General features: G+C 37.4%; 2 protein-coding genes and 1 long non-coding RNA gene across 5 annotated transcripts; all 3 read left to right on the plus strand.

Annotated features, from left to right (window-relative positions):
• Positions 1 to 939: 939 nt before the first annotated feature.
• Positions 940 to 2,142, plus strand: LOC143735570 (uncharacterized). Its single transcript, XR_013203231.1, has 5 exons — positions 940 to 1,073; positions 1,180 to 1,214; positions 1,293 to 1,340; positions 1,421 to 1,549; positions 1,657 to 2,142. It is a non-coding gene; the product is annotated as an uncharacterized LOC143735570 (long non-coding RNA).
• A 2,815-nt stretch (positions 2,143 to 4,957) lies between these two features.
• On the plus strand, positions 4,958 to 17,046 carry LOC143735778 (uncharacterized). Of its 3 annotated transcripts, XM_077226020.1 has the most exons (13): positions 4,958 to 5,197; positions 6,372 to 6,528; positions 6,625 to 6,744; positions 8,396 to 8,649; positions 9,248 to 9,358; positions 10,955 to 11,023; positions 11,108 to 11,155; positions 11,232 to 11,357; positions 11,488 to 11,658; positions 14,248 to 14,669; positions 14,913 to 15,221; positions 16,371 to 16,549; positions 16,995 to 17,046. In XM_077226020.1, exons 2-11 carry the CDS (start codon positions 6,378 to 6,380, stop codon positions 15,079 to 15,081), a joined length of 1,641 nt encoding a protein of 546 aa, XP_077082135.1. In that variant the 5' UTR covers positions 4,958 to 5,197; positions 6,372 to 6,377; the 3' UTR covers positions 15,082 to 15,221; positions 16,371 to 16,549; positions 16,995 to 17,046. The 3 variants fall into 3 exon arrangements, with proteins under 3 accessions (XP_077082135.1, XP_077082134.1, XP_077082136.1); XM_077226019.1 differs by lacking the exon at positions 16,995 to 17,046 and having other exon boundaries at positions 16,371 to 16,550; XM_077226021.1 differs by lacking the exon at positions 16,995 to 17,046 and having other exon boundaries at positions 4,958 to 5,086; positions 16,371 to 16,550.
• LOC143736329 (G2/M phase-specific E3 ubiquitin-protein ligase-like) lies at positions 15,149 to 18,680 on the plus strand. Its single transcript, XM_077227070.1, has 5 exons — positions 15,149 to 15,221; positions 16,371 to 16,549; positions 16,995 to 17,167; positions 17,497 to 17,711; positions 18,315 to 18,680. Exons 1-5 carry the CDS (start codon positions 15,149 to 15,151, stop codon positions 18,557 to 18,559), a joined length of 885 nt encoding a protein of 294 aa, XP_077083185.1. The 3' UTR covers positions 18,560 to 18,680.
• Positions 18,681 to 20,809: the final 2,129 nt, after the last annotated feature.

Consider the following 20,809-nt stretch of genomic DNA (forward strand, 5'->3'; position numbering starts at 1 on the left):
GTCCACAGGATCCTCATCAAAAGGGCATGCCATGGTCGGAAACCTCTCTGAAACAAACTAACCCTGCAACATAACCTGCTTAACCCGGATAAGTCACATAACCTGCTTTCTGGAATACACCCCAGGGCCATTGCTTAAGGTTACTATGGTGTCTGGAAGAAGGAGGCGGGAACCGGCGAACAATTAAAGATTTTAATAAAATAAAAGAAATACAAAAACAAAAGTATCCGCCAGCAGCCCCTCACGGACGACTGCTGGCTACACAAAACACAACATAAAATTAGGCCTGAGGCCCGTTCTTCGTACGTTGCTTAAAACATCCGAGATCAAACGAGATAATATCATCGTGCTCATCATGAATTGGGTTCTTCGAACACTCCTGACGGTTATGATTAGTATCGCTGGATTGAGTTATCTGAGATAATTTCGCGTTCATGGAGTTGGGTATAAACGGAGGTCGGAGCCAGCTGCAAATGGGTGGGTTAGCAGCAAGTGGGTGGAGCTTTAGCCGCAAGTGGGCTGTACAAACTTCCAGAGGATTTTGATTGGTTTATTTAGTATCACCTGTGTTGTAGTAGCTATTGGTTTATGCTCCACAGTTGGTGGCGGTAATGTGTAAGTTTTGTTGCGATCCATCAGAAAACAAAGAAAACCGTTTTCACATGTCAGCATGCCGTTGAGATGAAGGGGTAAGCTTGTTGTACAGTTATTACTTTTGTAAAAAAGCATTATAAGTTCTGAAAAAGACCATTTCATAATGGCGTTTGCACACTGTTTCTCTTGATGTATTAAAAAAGAATAACGTTTTGTAAATGGATTTGATATTAGAATACAACTCCTAACTAAATTGTACAATGCATGCAATTCTTGTAATACTTGTTTTCGTTGTAGTTATGCTTTTTTCTGCGTAATCGACAATGTAATGTAATTGAAACATTTGTTAAAATTAATTAAATTAAAAATTAATGGATAATTTATCACTTTTTTTTATTCTAATCCTCTTTCAGAAGACGAAGAATTCTCTGCACTCCCTGAAACCTATGGGAAGAAAAAAACTGAACTTGGATATGAAAGTAAGAACTTTGATATGAAACCAAATACATAGGCCTACTATGCTTGGTTTCAAATTATGTAACTATAATATTGGTCAGTTAATTTTAAATTACTTCATTTTTGCAGACCAAACACCAGTTGTGCCCTCTGTTTTTAGCAAGGTGTGCATAATCAATTTTAATGATGATTTAAAATGTGTATCATAGACCAATTTTAATCCACTTATATTTTTCTTTAAGGATGAGCTGTTAAAAGACGATGACCCTCTATCATGCTTCATCTGCAAGGTAGTTGAATAATGTTATATAATGTGCTTTTTAACATTTTTTTAACAGCCTGTGCTAACTGTTGCTATCTTTTCAGACAGTTATCAGGAGCGTTGCTGAAGAACATACTTCTTGAAGTTGTTCTTCAAGAAGGAGATGCTGCCTACATGCCCCTGTCATTGGATTGCTCAAGGTTCAGGGACATTGGGGATGACAATTTCAAGAATCAAGTACACTTCTTATGGCTATAAAGTAAATATTGACATTAAAAAATAAAATGCATAACAAGAACATCATTGATAATGTTAAATGTTATGTTCATTTTTTTTCACCTCAGGTGTTGCATGCTGGAAAAATAAGTCGTCTCACTACAAACAGCTCTTCTGGAGGATGTACTCAATCTCCACTTGTTTGGAGTGTGGGTTTGAGTACAAATGCTGCACACCTGATACGTTTTGTGTAAATTGGTGATGAATAAACTAGTTGTTAGTCTAAAGGAAAACTAAAAATCGAATTTACTTATGTCATCCCTTGGAGTTTAAAAGTTCTGGACACCATTCACTTGCATGGCATGGACCTACAGAGCTGAGAAATTATTCTTAATGTTTGTAAATGTTCAATGTCAACTATAAACCCTAGTTCTTATTGTGCTTCTTGTGTATCCACGGTTATGCTGGGAAGGGAAAGCGAGGCGAGCTCCAGGGCATTTATTCAGAAACCTTCCACCCTGGATTTTGCAGTTTTCACTGCATGCAGATCCGTTCTAATGAGATGATATAGTGTCCTTACAAATAACAAAAAAAGACTAAAAATAATAAAATAAAATAAAAACACTTTTGCAATCAATTATGAGTGACTTGTACATGATTTTATTCATTGAAAAAATTAATTTATCCACCCTGAGATTTAAATGTAATATGTGTAACACTTTCAGAAGAACATTAGTCTGCTATTTTAAAAAATTATGCAGTAAAGATGGATGGTAACTTTTTTTTTTTTCACATTAGCCAAATGTTTTTCATGTATTTACAAATTCACTTCACTGAGTCCAATTGCATCACATTTTAATATGTTCATTTACTTGATACTGTAGAATTGTAGAATATGCTTGAATAAGGCCTACAGCCTGATGAATTTAAAACACCATCACTTTAAGTATGGTAAAAGGTGTAAAGACGTGACTTCATCATTGGCAGTGAGTGGTATTGGACACACACAATAATAACAAAGCTGTAAGAAATCAGACCATGATGAGGAACGTAATATTTGATCGTTTATTTTCATTACTGTCGCTACTTCCTGCCATACTTTTTATTTATTTTTTTTTTTTTTATTGAAATAAAATTTCTCCATAGTTTGAATCTGAAGGTGCGCATGGTGAACTGAATGATGATTGGACGTGTGCTTTTATCCTCTCTCGGGCGTCCGACCCTGTGCACAGTGTCCACCATGAATCCAAGCTTGCTCTTTTCCTCTGGAATGATTTCCGCAATAATCTCCAACACCTCCTTCCTCACATCCTCGTTGCTGCTTTCTGGAAAATTCAGAAGACGAAGATTCCATCTCCTACTGTACCGCTCTGACTCTTCTTGTTTCTCCCTCAGGATAGTCATCTGGTCACTCGTCTTTTTTACTGCGTCCTCAGTACCTTTCCACTGAATTTCCAGCCCTTTCACATTTTCTTGCACTTTAGCAATCTCAGCTGTATTTTCCATGATCATTTCTTCAAACTTTAAAAAACGATCGTTTAAAGCATTAACTGCTTTTAGGATGTCAGCATTTGAAACCGTTTCCTCTTCTTTGGTACAGACTTTCTTAGGATTTGGGCTTTTTGTGGGAGTATCAGGAAGAGGTGTACATAAACCGGAGAACGAACTTTCAGCCTCTATATCCATTATCAAGCCTTCCTTTCTCACCTTCTTGGCATCTCTCTTTGACATCGTAGCACTCTTGTCCTGGCTAGTTAGCAAAAATGTTCGTTTACAGCACACTGCGCACGTGTCCTGGTTTAGCACAACTTCGGTTAACAACAAGCAAAGGGCCTTTTATTCGAGCGAAATAACTTACTGGGTGACAGAGCAACGATCCACTCCTTCATTTATCGATAAACAGTCTCAAAAAATAAATTCAAATCATTAATACTCAGTCAGAGTCTCGGAGCTCAGAATAAGACGTCTGCACCGGTCGCCATCTTGGACCAACCCCCACTTCCTGCCATACTTATTCAGCGCCGTCCTCGGCAATGACAGCTTGGGGATTCCGCATAAGCTCCTCCCACTTGTGACGTAAACTCCTCCTACTTGCACATTTGTGAAATCCCTCCTACTTGCGACATAAGCTCCTCCCACTTGCGGCGTAAGCTCCTCCCACCTGCAGGTCTCCGAGCTGCAGCGATACATACATGCGTTCATGCGCTGGTTTAAAAGGGGATATGATAGTAGAAACATTGATCAGCAACGCTGCTATTGGCTATACTCACCCGTGGCCAAAGAGCACACTCAGTTTTTCTCATAGATATAAACTCAAACACAGATTTATCTCTGTAAAAACTGCATTTTTGCCTGCACTGTCTCTTCGCCCCAAACACTCAAAAGACATGAAACCTCCGCATTGCTCCACTGTGTGTATCCTTCGTCCTCCATCGCGCCTATAATAAGTCGATCTCAGTTGGTGGTGTCCACCCGAGTTGACGTCACTTTTTTAATGACGTACATTTCGCATTTACGCAATGACGACTCGCATTTACTGGGGAATATCCGATTTGTCTATGGCAAGCCGTTTTAGCATTTAAACCTTTGTTCTGACTATCTATAAATATATTTAAAGCTATAACAATATGGCAAGCCGTTTTAACATTAAATACTCCTTCCCGTACTAGTCATAAATCAGTTTTGACTAGTCATAATTCCAGTTCCAGATATCTCTTCTGCAATTTTGACTCGTTGTAATTGAAATTAAGATATCTACAATGTGATTGTGACTAGTCATAATATGCATTAAAGATATCTGCAATGTTAATTTGACTAGTCATAATATGCATTACAGATATCTACAATGCTTTTATGACTAGTCATATTCTTCCATTGACTTCAGTTGGAAAATATTTTCAGATATCTACAAATGAGTTTTGACTAGTAGAAATTGTAAATAAACATATCTGTAAAAAAATTATTTCCGCTGGATTTCTAATTAGAGATACTCAAATTATAATTTGCACTAGTGGCAATTCAATTAGAGATATCTCTAATTTAATCGTCACTAGTGCAAATTATAATTTGAGATATCTCTAACTGGGTTCTTCCTAGTCATAATCAAATTGGAGATATCATTAATTCATCGTTTTTAAAGATATCCAAAAATACATACGTAGATATCTTTAAGTAATTTATTACTAGTCAAATTACAGTTGTAGATATCTTGAACTGGATTTTTGACTAGGCAAAACTTAATTAGAGATATCTTGAATTGGAACTCGTCCTAGTCAAAACTCATTTAAAGATATATTCAATTTTATTATAGATATCTCAGTCTGCTTTTTGACTAGGATGGATCTTTCTTTGGAGATATCTGCATTCAGCTTTGTGACTAGGAAGAATTTCAGTGTAGATATCTTGAATGAACATTCTGTCTAGTCGAAATTATTTTATAGATATCTTAATTGTGTACTCAAACCACCCCTTTGCTAAGCCCCGCCTTTTCTAACCATTTTGTCTTCGAGGAGCGCGCCAAAAAATCTCAGAACGGCAACGGCCTGACCTGGTTTTCAGGTAATAAAATTACTGTAAAAGTAACTGTGTAAGTTATTAACACTGGAATAGTAACTGCTTTATTTGCAAATCACGGGATTGTTTTGCGTTGTCAATTAACCGTTTTCTAAGGTAAGTTGTCAGAGGATCGTAATCATCTCATTAGCCCCATAATAAATACGTTTATGTTTTTCATTTTGTCGTAATGTTTGATAAATTGTAATATCAAAGTGATATATCAGACAGAAGTGAATTGGTGTAGGCTATTTTTTAGATTTTATATGTTTATCCACGTTTAGGCCTACATATGGTCGGATTTGCTCCATGTAACGTTAGTCATTACATGTCAGTGGAAATGTCTTCGGATTTCGTGTAGGAACGTAAACGAGTAAGTTATTTATTGTAGCGTTTTGACCAATGTTAATAAAATAGCTATCTTGTTTGGCTCCATGCATCGTCATGTTCGATGCTGGTAATGTATAATTTTCTCTTATCTTTAAATATAAAAATGTGGCATATTGCTGCAAAGGTATGTGCTGGTGTAGGCAGTGAAGAATTCCACTTTGCAATGTACGTTACAGTAGCAGCTATGATCTGTTCTGTAGAGTGACCATTATGGTCATTTCTACGTCTAAAATATCCAGGTTTTGTTTTCCTGTTCCTTACTTTAATGTCATAAGCTGATCGGTCTGTGCAGACATGATTCAAGACAGAAGCAAGTATGAAAACAGAAAAACAAAATCTTGATATTTTAGGCAATATTGAATTCCTGGCCAAGATGCGTTTGAGGAAACGTATGTTTACCGTATGTTCTTTTTTTCTAAAAGTTTTAAGCCAGTTATAAATTCTAATAGTTCTTGATTTGAATTAAAAATGTTTTTTTTTAGAACAATGTGTATAAAGGACAAGATCCTTTTAACCAAACAGGAGTAATACAATTATTGAAAGGCTGAGTACATGTCATTTGTAGAAAATAATATAATATGATTTAGGAACAAGAGGAATCAGTGATTGTTTAATCTGTATTTATGACATCTCCCTCCAAGGAGACAAACCTGGAGTCATTTAATCTACATTAAACACGTGTATATTTAGTAAAACAATTATTTGAATAATTTTAACACGGCTTCAGCTTTTGACAATCCTGTACATGCTCATCCACACAAATCTATGTAATATTTAAGTTTAATTTTAATTTGATTCACTATCACATTGTTTTCTGTCTTGCAATTTATTACGTATTTTTTAATTTTCTGTTAAAACTTTTTTTTTTAACTTTTTCTACCAAATGCAATGTTTCTCTCAGCCTACCATGTCATCAGATCAAGAGATGCCGCCAGCGATCTTTGACAGAGTTTTTAACAGCATCTCAAGAGCCAGACAGCAGCTCTCAGCTAACACTAATAACAACCTCCTTACTTCAACTAGACGCCTTTTCCGGCGTCAGGTCCAAGGACTTCACAGTAAGTCGGGCTTTGCTATGGTAGCCATTTGCATAATTAACAGTGATTTACCAATGTTTAAGATATTATTTAACTGTGTATTTTTGTGTATGCCAGGACCACCGGGAAGGCAAGAAAATTCTGTCTGGCAAATACACCTTTTCCTCCTCTCTGGCCCAGATATTGAGATTTTACCATCTACAACAGAGCTTGAACGGGTTGCGAACATGGGATTGGGTAAATAAATACTTGATACATAAGGATTTCAGATGTAACACAGTGTTATTTGAATTGTAATTCCAAAATAAATTTCAAAACCATTTTGTAACGGAGGTTGTTCAAAACATTAGCTTATCCTGTTTATTCATAAAAAGAAATTACTGTCATGACAGATCATAAAAACAAGTATTTAGAACTATTGTTTTTTTTTATTTTTTTTCTATAATTTAGCTTTTACACTCTAAGTCTTAATGCACAGATCATTTGATTTGACACACAGTATCAGATTGTTTTGTTTCATCCATTGCTATGGTCATCATAGTCATTTGGATTTAGCTGCACATTTCAATGAGTTTATTAAAGCAAAAACTTTTTATTTTGTAGTTAGTAGCATGAAAAACCTTAATACAACCTTAAAAAAGTGAGCAAAGATTGCTAGCATTATAATCATTGAAGCTGTTTATTACTTTAGGTCAATTTGAGGTATGCAAAGTAGTGCACTTTCAAAAACTCATAATCAATGGAGCTCTCTACACTGCAATGATTTTCTAATTATACTTTCTTATTGTATTTTCTTGGTGGGCATAAACGTATTTTAAATACAGGAAAATAATCCTTTTAAAAACAGGAAATGTTACTTATTGTTAACCAAACTTAGTAGTGATCTGTATATTAAAGGGTTAGTTCACCCAAAAATGAAAATGATGTCATTAATGACTCACCCTCATGTTATCCCAAGCCTGTAAGACCTCCGTTCATCTTCAGAACACAGTTTAAGATATTTTAGATTTAGTCCGAGAGCTTTCTGTCCCTCCATTGAAAATGTATGCACGGTATACTGTCCTTGTCCAGAAAGGAAATAAAGACATCATCAAAGTAGTCCATGTGACATCAGTGGGTTAGTTAGAATGTTTTGAAGCATCGGAAATACATTTTGGTCCAAAAATAACAAAAACTACGACTTTATTCAGCATTGTATTCTCTTCCGGTTCTGTTGGGGATCCGCGTTCACGAGTCCGCTGATGTAAGACGCTGCTGACGTGTGTCTGTTGCGCCCGAGCTTCGTTTACAGTCTGAGGGAGACGCACCCTGGAAACAAAACAATCTTCACAAACATGATTAAGGATTTCCACACAGAGGAAGACTTGCATTTTTTTGCCCAGCCATATTTATTAGAACCCGAATACACGGATGCACCAGATACACGTCAGCAGCGTCTTAAGTCAGCAGCGTCACTGCGGACTCGTGAACGCGGATCCCCAACAGAACCAGAAGACAATACAATGCTGAATAAAGTCGTAGTTTTTGTTATTTTTGGACCAAAATGTATTTCCGATGCTTCAAAACATTCTAACTAACCCACTGATGTCACATGGACTACTTTGATGATGTCTTTATTTCCTTTCTGGACAAGGACAGTATACCGTTCATACATTTTCAATGGAGGGACAGAAAACTCTCGGACTGAATCTGAAATATCTTAAACTGTGTTCTGAAGATGAACGGAGGTCTTACGGGCTTGGAGCGACATGAGGGTGAGTCATTAATGACATCATTTTCATTTTTGGGTGAACTAACCCTTTAAACCTGATCTATTACATACAGTATATGATTAGCTGATGAGCTGTTGTTTATTTTATGTTGCTTATGTGTATTTTCAATTTTGTAGGTAGACCACTGCATGAAACAACAGGGAGAGGAATCCAACGATCAAAAATTCAATTAAATTGGACTCTGTCTGAATTAAACAATTTTGTCTGCCAATGCTACCCAACTGTGAATTTAAACTTAATAGGTTTTTATTTGGCAAGAGCAGGAAAAGGACGGAAGATAGAAAAAGTGCATGCAAATAGTGTGAAAGACCTAAAAAAAGCAATTGGAAAGAGCAGGCTCTATATAGTCCCAAGAGCTGAAGTTTCACAGGTATGACTTCACTACATGTTAAACAAAGTCCAAGGGCCCGATTTACTTTTGCTCCAGCACAACCCTCCTTTGTCATAACCAAACTTTATGATGTGATTCACTAATGTTCGTCAATGTACTAGTATTTCTCAGAACTTTACACTTCCATCAGTGCATTGTGTTCTCATGCTAATTTGTCCTGTTTAGTAAATCTGGCCCTAAATGTTTAAATGAACGAGACATTTCTTTAAGACATGTTCAGTTGAATTGGCCTTTAATTTAACTTAAATACAAATGATATGTTTCTGCACAGTGCACAATAAGGCCCGGTTTCACAGACAGGCCTTAGCTTAAGCCAATAGGCCTTAGTTAAAATGATGTGCAAGAAAATGTTACATGTGTGCATATTGTGACAGAACAATGGAGCTGACATATTTTAACATCTGTCAGAGCAAGATATTTTCAGTTGAGACAGTTCAAACATGCATTTTAGTCATTTAGCCTTAAGCCTTGTCTGTGAAACCAGGGGTTAATGTTAGGTGACAGTTCAAGTAACTTCTTTACTCTGCAGTAACTCTTAAAAAATTCTTTGTCATTGTATTTTTTTGTCTTCTCTTAGGTAATGACACCATCCGCAGCCATTCCCCAGAACTCACAACAACCATTCAGCACTACAGCACTTGATGAAACCTCCTTCAGTGCTGAGACTACAGAATCTGTAAATCTGTGTGTGAGTGAAGTTATTTAAAGGAGAACTCCGGGCAATTTTTAAGTTAATCTTGATCGTTAGACCTTTGTGGGTACTGACTATAGAAAAAAAAACGAACCGGATTGGTGCTTGCTACGCGGAGCTGCGACCGCGAATGCCCAGAGCTCCCCTCAGCTAAAACGGCAGTTATGGGGGCATCGACATAAAGAGCGTTTTTGAGCCTCTTAACAGACACAAAATGCAATTAAAATGTCTGTCCAACATGAACAGGGACCCTACATGTGAACAATATGCGTTTAGCAACTTAGCCATTGTTTCAACTCACCTAAATAGTCTTTTAGACGGCAAGCTGTAGTCTCGCGCTGCAGTCCCGTGCTGTAGCCGGAAAAGGTAGACAATGTCCAGGTGGGAGGAGCGTTGATCATGTGCGACGAGTCTTCGTACATGGAATGGCATTTTTCTTCAAACGGCCCCGCTGTGTTGAGTGTGTGTAGTCATCCTTGTCAAAGTGTTCACTGCAAATGCGTAATCTTTAGCGCGTAGTACTTCTACGGGAGTTTGCACATCAAGTTGAAATACAACTAGCCACAAACTGCAGAATCTCGAGGTCATGGAAAGGAAGACGATGAAAATATAAGCTCTTATATTTTCGCATTCTGTTGTCACAATTCGGAAAGGCACAAACACGAACCATTTCTTCTTCACTTGTAATCAACTCTGATCATAACTCGTCGCACATGATCAACGCTCCTCCCACCTGGACATTGTTTACCTTTTCCGGCTACAGCACGGGACTGCAGCACGAGACTACAGCTTGCCGTCTAAAAGACTATTTAGGTGAGTTGAAACAATGGCTAAGTTGCTAAACGCATATTGTTCACATGTAGGGTCCCTGTTCATGTTGGACAGACATTTTAATTGCATTTTGTGTCTGTTAAGAGGTTCAAAAACGCTCTTTATGTCGATGCCCCCATAGCTGCCGTTTTAGCTGGGTGGGAGCTCTGGGCATTCGCGGTCGCAGCTCGCGTAGCAAGCACCAATCCGGTTCGTTTTTTTTTCTATAGTCAGTACTCACAAAGGTCTAACGATCAAGATTAACTTAAAAATTGCCCGGAGTTCTCCTTTAATGTAATTTTATGTAAATCACCCACAGAACTGTATAATCCGTATAATGCATTAACGGGATTAATGGGATTGTGTTTTTATGCTAATTTGTCCTGTTTAGTAAATCTGGCCCTAGATGTACAAATGAACGAGCCATTTCTTTAAGACATGTTCAGTTGAATTGGCCTTTCATTTAGCCTTAATATAAATATGTTTATGCACAGTGCACATTTAATGTTAGGTGACAGTTCAAGTAACTTCTTTACTGTGCAGTGGCTCTAACAAATTCTTTGTCATTATATTTTTTTGTCTTCTCTTAGGTAATGGCACCATCCGCAGCCATTCCCCAGAACTCGCAACAATCATCCGGCACTACAGCACTTGATGAAACCTCCTTCAGTGCTGAGACTACAGAATCTGTAAATCTCTGTGTGAGTGAAGTTATTTTTGATGTTGTCAATGGTTGTAAATATGACTGATTTGTGACTCATAGTTGTACTTTATTTCCTTCAGGAGTGGCGAGCTGTACGTTCCCAGCAAGATGAAGAATATAATGCTTCTTTGTTGGCACATATAGAAAAGGTAATTTTTGACTATTCGCAGTTTGCTTGCCAAGGTTCAATTTTGTTTAAAACAAAAATGTGTATTACATATATGGTATTGCAGGACAGAAGGAGGCGCTGCTACGAGGTTCTGGAAGAAAAGCGCAAAAAGGTTAGTGCTGCCACTAAATATTTTATTGTTTAATTTTCTTTATATATATATGTATACATTTACATATTTTTTTTAGGCCATTGAGGAAAGACGCCAGCGAATGGCAGCCCGTGTTGAACCTCTAGACGGAGAATATCTGAAAGCCAAATATCCAAATGGAGATGTGAATAAGAGGAAGTTCATCATGTCTGATCCAATTCAAGTAAGACGTTCATTTTGAAGAAGGATTAAGGCTTTTTTTCATAGATGTTTTATTTAGTTATTTTTCCTCATTTCTGGAGGAAATTTCTTTATTTTATTAATATTTGCCATCATGGGCTCTTTGTTTTTAGGTCTTGTTTGATTTTATTGGAAAAGATGAAATGGCCAGTGAGGTGTTCAGAATCCAAGAAGCTACTTCTTCAAATGCTATAGAGAGCACTTCTACTGGGTCAATTTCAGATCATGGAATCAAACCATTCTGTACATTGTATGTCCTTTGGACATCACCTTTTGATAATCTGGTAAGTTACTACCACAGTATGACTTGAGCAAGTTTTTGATTTTGATTTGGCCATATGCATTACCTTTTATTGATAAATTATCATCATTTTTGGCCTGATTGTCCCTGTTAAATTTGATCTTAAGGCTTGTTAAAGGGTCACTCCACCCATTTGCATTAAGAGGTCCATTGTTAGACAACCAGTCATACTATTGAATGGTCGTGCAACATTCTTTCATTTTCCCCTGAGACGAGAGAAATCTACTATTTACCTTTTTCACTTCCTCCTACAATGACGCAAAAATCGTCATTTGACGTCATTGTAGGAGGAAGTGTAAAAAGGGGGGATTTCTGAATAGACTACAAGCACAAATTCCCACCCTTTCAAACCCACCCATAGGGGGTTGTGCCTAATGCGCTAACAGAGCTATCACAGATCAGTGGGTGGGACTTCACTTGCAGATACTGAAAGCAATATCAGCCATCTTGTTTATAAGCTAAGCTAACAAGCGCTGTGGATATAGGAAGTTACGACAATGACGGAAGAAACTAAACATGATATGGAAGTAGAGGATTTTGAAATTCTGCTGCTCGAATCCGCTGTTCGTGGCTATCTTTACGAGCCGCAATATAGTGAAGAGCAGCTGAGGCTGATGGAGGATCAGGAGGCGGCTGCCTGTCGCGGACGAGGAGCCCGGACTGGGTCGAGCTGAGGCGGGCTGCTGGTGCGTGTGCTCTCGCTGTGCGCTACGGACACAGATAGAGTCCGTCTGCTGCAGAGAATTTCAACGATCGCAATTTCTCCTGGACGAAATCTCTGAATCAGACGACCACACGGACGTTTGTGTTGTGATGTGAACCATCCTAGTTTCGCCTGACTGAACATCCAGGTATCATGCAATAATTCACCATATAGAAAGAAATACAAACGAGTAATTCACTAATGTTTGCCAATGTAACGGGGTTCGTTGTTGTGGGAAGAAGGAGGCTGGAACCGGCGAACATTTGAACGTTTTAACAGTAAAATAAACAAATACAAAACAAAAGTATAAGCCAGCTGGCCACACACAACAGAAGCAAAACATAAAATCAGGCCTGTTCCTTTTGTGCTTCCACTCCTATATATATGAGACCGCTGCACAGGTGTCATTCATTATCACTCGCGTCGTCCTCTCACGTCCCTCGCCCTCGTCCTGCTCGCCACAGCCAACTAACTAGACATTTTTTGTGAAATGAATTTCAAACTCATTTGGCAGCTAGCCTTCTTGTAGACGGAAGAGTGATTTCTCTGATGTTTGCGCTGTTCTGGATTAGTGGGAGTGGCTTGCGGAGCTGCATTGTGGGAGTTGTTGTCTTACATACAAATGCGCCCCAAAGTTATTTTCTGTCTTTTCTCGGTCAAGAGGGCACCAAATTCAAAATTTCTTTTACATTTCGACTACATATATAACCCACTTTCAATAAAGATTAATGTTGAAATGGGTGGAGTGACCCTTTAAGAATCCCTGCGTCCCAGTTTGCCTACTTATTCCATGCCCTAAAAGTATGTGCTCTTTTTGTGAAGAAAAAGTACATACTTTTGAGTGTTTGAGACAAGAGTAGCCAAGCATTGGGACATACTATCCAGTCATAAAACTGTGTCTTTAACGGACACCATAAACTGGCCTGTCAATCATCTTTTCACAGTTAATATCCTCCACATTTAATTTAATTTAATTTGCTACTAGCCTGAGAGAAAATAAGTAGTATGTTGATCTGCAAATTATGGGTCTTGCATGTAAAGACATTTACATTTATGCATTTGGCAGACGCTTTTATCCAAAGCGACTTACATTGCATTCAAGGTACACATTTTACATTTTGTCAGTTCTTGCTTTCCCTGGGAATCGAACCCATGAGCGTTGCTAGCGCCAACGCTCTACTGTTTGAGCTACAGGAAAGCCTGTAAAGACTCTAAAGTCTAAAGACTCTTCTAGAATTCATGCATAATGATGCATTTAAAACTTGATGACATAATGGATATTTTTAAAAGTTTACATTGTTAGTTAAGATGAAATATAACATGGATAACATTAAATAAACATTTTTATCATTTGAAATTTGGATTATTAGTGACTACAAACCCCCTCTCCATCGGTCTCGCATGTTTGAAACCTCGCTATGTGTCCATCCACCTATTTTTATGTGCATTTTGCATGAAAACATGCACATAAACTAAGATGGAAACACATTTACCAAATAAAATCCAGTACATGACAGATTATAACTCATCATGCCCAAATGTATAGAGTCAGTATAGTTGTGTTCAGTCTGTGATTACAGTCTACATTAATGTCTGTGTGTAAGTGCTTGGAATCTTTTCCAGTGTAAGTATATAGTCTTCAAATGTGTTGAGTTCCTTCTTAGAATGATTCAGCTAGTCATAAAGTGTGCTTCAAGCTTAACTCAGAATAGAGCATACTCAGCATAGAGTAAAAGGTTGATTCTTGGGATTTAAGAATCAGATGTCTAAATGAGAATTGATTAAATTTGAGAAATCAACAATTTTAACTCAACACTAGTTATTAAATCACAGTTTTGTCATTATAGTTCTGTGTTCTTTTCATTTCAGGAAAAAGACGGTGACCCTGTAAATGTTGCCCAGCCTCCAGTGGATTCGCCCTTTGTTCAGTCTTCAGTGGCTCTATCCCCAGTCCAGTCTCCAGTGGCTCTATCCCCAGTCCAGTCTCCAGTGGCTCTATCCCCAGTCCAGTCTCCAGTCGCTCTATCCCCAGTCCAGTCTCCAGTCGCTCTATCCCCAGTCCAGTCTCCAGTCGCTCTATCCCCAGTCCAGTCTCTGCCCTCTGTACAGCCTTCTGTGGCTTTGTTCACAGCCCAGACTCCATTCATTAATTTTAATTTTGAAGACCAACCTAAAGAGCCAATTGTCATTGATATTGATGAAGAGACACCACTTCGTTCTCCATCTCCCCAGCAATCAGACATTGTAGATCTATCCCTAATAGATCAAGGGAGGTCTGTGGCCCTAGATGAGTATGTTCCTATATATGCTTATTTACTTACAGTTAAAAAAATACTTTTTATGCATTTGCAAATTAACATAAACACACACACACAAGGCCACCAACTCTTCATTTAAAAATAATGGGATGAGGTTGCTTTGTGACTGGAAGTCCCTGCATGTGTGAGCGGGGCTTTATGCAACTAGCAATATTCTAAAATATACCATAATGTTCAGCATTTGACTAAAAACAATCCAATCTTTGTCTCTTGCAGGGTTGACCTACAGACCATTCTAAAAAAACTGCAAAGCACAATCAGGAAACATTTGCCCAACAGCAAACCAAATAAATGTGTTCAGAGAAAACATACTACAGTGCAGCCTGCAAGCTGTCAAGCGGCGACGATTCAACCCACAAGCAAAATTAGATGTAGTGTTTGTTGATGCTGAGGAAAATAGGGAAGGGGCAATAGATGAAGGCGGCCCTACTAGAGAATACTTGCGGTTGTTGATGCGGGCCATCCATCAATCAAATGTCTTTCAGGGCCATGAGAAAGACCGGAGTTTGGCTCTAGACACACAAGGTCAGTACTCCTGTTAAAACAGAAAGCGTTTGTGTTAGGTTATGTTGTAATGCTATTCAGCTATTCGGTATCCATGGAAAAAATTGCTATTTTTTTTCTCCCACCACTACTGGTCAGAATATGCTTTTTGGATTCCACCTTAACAGTCGAATAGTCTTTTGTGTTTGTATTTTTTTAAGGGTTCATAAACTGACAAATCAAATTTCCTAAGTTTCACATTGTACTATTAAAACATTCTGCTTGTTTCAGAAATAATATCTAACTTGGTAGTCCAGTAAAAGGTTTTATTGAATCCAGACTCGTAAACTGTTATAATGACAGTGCTACACTGTACTATATATGTCTCATGCTATTTACACCTTGTTTGCACTATTAGTTATGATAAAAGGATTTTGTGAGAACGCAGAAATCATGTTGCAATGATGAGATCACTGCATTCACTTGGATCAATGCTTAGTGCTCTTTCCTGCAACCTTTCAGGTGATGAGGGTAGATCTAAATATAATCCTATAATCTACACCTCACACTTTGTTAATCTATACAGCTGTTATAATAAAAATGTGTAAAGTACTCAAGTTAACCATGTGTATATATATATAACTGTTTCATATGCAAAGATGTTTTTGTGGAAGCTGCCACAAAATAAAAAAGGTAACTGACTTTTTATCTAACAATTCTGACTTTTTCCTCACAATTGTGCAATATTTTTTTCTCAGAATTATGGGATATAAACTTGCAATTGTGATTATAAAGCTTATAGAGTTGACTTATAAAGTTTATATCTCACAGTCATGACTTTATAGTACACCATTTTGATTATATAACTTGCAGTTGTTAGTTCATATTATGCAATTCTAAGAAAAAAGAATTTGGACAAAGATGAGACCTACAAAGAGTCAAAAAGATGAATCTGTTTAAAAAATTGTCTCAGTTTTCCTGTTACATTAGAAATGTAAGACTGTAGAATGTAAGGATGACAGTCCTGTTTTCACCTGCATTTAAAATTGTCCAATTATGAACAGATATCCTGAATTCTAATAACAAAAATTAAGCCAGGGGTGACTGAGGTGTAAAATATTAACTTTTAAAAGTATTTATAATGGTTCTGTAGGAATTTCTGACATCAATATTTCTTCTGTTTTACTTCAGCTTTGGAGAATAGGTTGTATGCATCAGTGAGGAAGATGATTGCTATGTGTGTCGTCCATGGAGGAGTTGGCCCACATTTCTTCTCCGAAAGGCTTTTTCAGCAGATCTGTGGTATGCCAACATCCTCTGCCTCAGTGGATGAGGTTGGCGATCATACATTGAGGGAGCAACTAATCAAGGTACAGAGATGTTTGAGAATTTAAATAATTGTTTAAAGGTGTTATATGATGCTATTATTAAAGATCATTATTTTGTGTATTTGGAAAATGTGTTGACATGCTTCAACGTTAAAAAACCACATTATTTTTCATATGTAGTGCATTATTTTAGCTCCTCTATGTGCATTGTGATTGACCAAACACCCACAAGTGTGTGTCAGAAATGTAATGCCCCTTACCCTAATTGTGAGCTACAGCTTTCAAAGTACATATATAAACAGTTAATGGGTACATGTTGCTCAGCTCTGCTTGAGCAGGTATCAGTGTCATACAGAACACAGGACATCTAGAGCTGCTTTTCTATCATCAGGCCGAACGGTTCTCTTTGCTTAACAGTTTCATTCTGTGCCAATACAGATGGTTTTTCCTCACAATTGTAAAATAGCTTTTTTCGCAACTGTTTTAGATACAGGAAGCAACAACTGTTCAGGAGGCAAATTGTGCCATTGCAGAAGCAGACAACAGCTTAAGTATCATTGGTGCCTTGAGATATACATCACACCTGACAGAAAGGAACTCTCTTGTCCAGTCAGCTGCAGAGTTCTTTGTGAATGGGAGACTGCGAGCTGCCTTGGACCAGTAAGTGATTTAAAGGGTTAGTCTGCCCAAAATATTGAAATTCTGTTGTTAATTATTCACCCGCATGGGTTTCCACACCCCAGGACTTAAGTTAACTTCCAGAACACAAATAAAGATACTACCATGCTAACATCTCCTGAGAGTTGTCATGATAGAACACCTTTTGTGTTGAAAACATACAGAATATGAAGGTCTTACGGGTAGACCGTCATAATTAATGACAGAATTAAAAAAAATTTGGGGTGAAGTAAAATTTTAAGCCTTTCCTTTTTGACAACATAACTATCATCAGCTTAAAACTTCCATTGACTGCTATGTTTGTTATGCAGGTTTTCAGAAGGGTTGCAAACTCTCGGTTTGCTGGAAGAGATGCAGAAATATCCTGCACTTTTTTATGACATGTTCGTCAATGAGCAGAGGCCCCTTCAAGCAAAGGACCTCTGCAGTCTTTTTTATGTGAACTTTTCCCCACAAGGCAGCAACAGAAGGGCAAAGGAAAACCAGACCATATGCTACTGGAGGGACTGGTTGATCGATGTTGAAGGTATGACATGTTTTTATGTAATGTTAAAGGTATGCCATGTAAAAAAAAAAAATTCAAAATGTTTAAAATTTCTACAGTATAATGGGTGAATACTTAAATCCATTTTCCAAATTGTGTTTGTGCCTTGTCCTGAATCACTACAATTACAGTAAATATTTATATTCAGAGTGTTTCATTATGAGCAGGACACATGCTATTAAATTAATAGCTAGAATGCTAACGCTATTTTATGTAGCTTTTAATTCTCTTGTCTTGTAATGTGTCATTTGTATTTGTTTTATGCTATTGGTCCTCTATAAACAAAGAGTTCTTAATAAAAACAGTAACTTCGATTTGAAGAAAACAAGTGTTTGAAATGAAAAATTGTTATCTTATTTGTGGTGAATCTAACCATTATGCAGAACAAATACTTAGGATTGTATTTTTTATTTTTTTTGTAATCAGACAAAATATAGAAACCATGCAGCTAGATGTAGTCATAATTAGACAGACTGGATAATTCTGTTTATATTAAAATATCACTGTGAAATAACTGCATGTACCACAAATTTAGAATAGGTTAGTCTTTTGAGGTTTGTGATTTTCTATACATATGTTTTGCAGAGGGAGAGACTGATGGAGTCACTCTTGAGATGATAATGGAGTTTGTCACTGGAGCCTCCACAGTGCCATCTCTGGGTTTCCCCCACCGCCCAGAAATAGAGTTCCTCCATCAAGACAGGAAAATCTTTCCAGAGGCAAATACTTGCCTCATTATACTACGACTGCCGATACACACAGAATATGAAATGTTCAAGACCTACATGACAGAGGGAATCATGCAGAGCCCATATTTTGGTGTTGCCTGAAATGGTTAAATCTAGAACTGCATCCATAATGGATGGGGTTTTGGTGCATTGTGGTGAGTTTGTATCTTGTTGCTAAAAGGAGTTAGCCCAAATATGAAAATTGTCAGTGTTCACTCACCCTCAGATAGTACCAATGTATTAGTTTCTTTGTTTTTGGAATGAAAAGAAGAATGTTAATTTTTCCCTTTTTAAAGGAATAGTTCAGCAAAGAAAATAAAATGTTGTCAATGATTTATGACTTACAGAAGTCTCATGCTTTAAAGGGATAGTTCACCCCAAAATGTAAATTCTGTCAGTATTTACTCTCCGTCATGTTGGTCCAACCCCGTAAGACTTTCGTTCATCTTCAAAACACAAATTAAGATATTTGTGATTAAATCTGAGAGCTGGATCACTCCTCCATAGGCTTCTAAGGGATTGAAACTTGCCAGCCCCAAAAAGTTGTTAAAGACATCGTTAAAATAGTCCAAGTGACTACAGTGGCTCAATCTTAAGTTTATCAAGCGATGAGAATACTTTTTGTTTGTTTGTTTTGTTTGTTTTTTTGCGCACAAAAAGTATTCTCGTCGCTTGATAAACTTAAGATTGAGCCACTGTAGTCACTTGGACTATTTTAGCGATGTCTTTAACAACTTTTCGGGGCTGGCAAGTTTCAATCCCTTAGAAGCCTATGGAGGAGTGATCCAGCTCTCAGATTTAATCACAAATATCTTAATTTGTGTTCCGAAGATGAACGAAAGTCTTACAGGGTTGGAACAACATGAGGGTGAGTAAATACTGACAGAATTTTCATTTTGGGGTGAACTATCCCTTTAAGCTTTAATATTAGCCTACCTTTTTACACAAAGTAATTTTAGGCAGTTACAACTGAGTACAGCTTTTATAAATTTAAAGTTTCATTTAAGAAGCACCTTGAAGTCAAATATGTTTGAGATGTGCATCCATTGCAAAATAAAATGCATTGTTCTGCATTATGCATGTTCGTGTTTATTGTGGAAAAACAGTTACATTGCTAATTTTTAACTGTTTGTTCAGGTTCTCTCCCTTGTACACCAGCTTTTCATAGAAAATCATTTTTTCAATGTCAGCATCTAAGCATCTATTAATTCTTCAACAGAGCATTCTTGTAGTTAAACCTTTTACATATTAAAATATTACAAAAGAATGACATTCTTTATAACACTCTAATCTGCAACACTAGTTTGCCAAAACATTAGCAATTTCTGCACAACATACCTGAAACTTAAGCTTCAAATCTGCAATATGGTCAATAGCATGGGAAACCGTTTCCATTTGCTGAGGAGTAAGGTTAATTTGAGGCTGTTCAACAGTTACAGCTGGGATTTCTTCATTTTCAGCTGTGGGCAAAGACTCAGTGCCATGTTGAACCAGGAGTTCATTAAAATGTTCTGGCCTGTAAAGATCGTCTCCAAACACATTGTTGATGGCTGTGCTGTCAGTTCCTATCATTGACAGCATTCCTTCTGGTCCATATCTGTGTTGGTGTTTTATTGTTTTCTGTCCACAAAGCATGGTGATTCCATGCCTCTTTGAAGTGCTGTAGTCTAGCTTGGATCTGTGGAAGAAAAACTATGCTGAGCGAAACTTTGTGAAGGTCATTGCTGGGATCAAGCAGTTCAGAATCTTCAAGACTGTAGAACATGCTGTAGAATGATTGTAGCACATGTAAAAATACATCCCTCCACAAACGTTCTATCCTTTGGTTGTGGACAGATTCCCCAGTAATGTGACTCCGGCGCTGAAGTCCTTGTACAAGGTTCATAAACAAGGCCACTTGTAAGTTCTCACCACCGTGATCTGACCTTACCCTAGAGGGCAGACCGTAAAGGCATGTTGCTTGAATAAACTGAGACAGCACAGTACTGGCACAGTTGTTGGTGTTGCAATTTAGGTATGTGATTAGTCGGGAATGTCCATCGATTGCACCATGAATCACAAAGCCTCATCTAAAAGTAAAAATAAAAATACAAAATGTAAGTTAAATATTATAGGTAGTAAAGTGTGAAGAACAAAGAGGTCCTACAGGTCCCACTTTTTCACAGTTCCCAGGTTTCTGTTATGCTGGACGTCACAAAATACACTTTAAATGTAATTGTGAACAAATCGTTTTTTTTTTTTTGTTTGTTTTTTACATGAATAAATGATGAAAAAAGCAGGGTCTAATAATCAAGAAATGGGGAAGTGTAGGGCAACATAAGGACAACTGGAATATTAGGGACTATAGGAGTA

Source organism: Siphateles boraxobius, unplaced genomic scaffold, assembly GCF_051911475.1.
Source record: "Siphateles boraxobius isolate OS27281-9 unplaced genomic scaffold, OSU_SipBor_1 13, whole genome shotgun sequence".
NCBI lineage: Eukaryota > Metazoa > Chordata > Actinopteri > Cypriniformes > Leuciscidae > Siphateles > Siphateles boraxobius.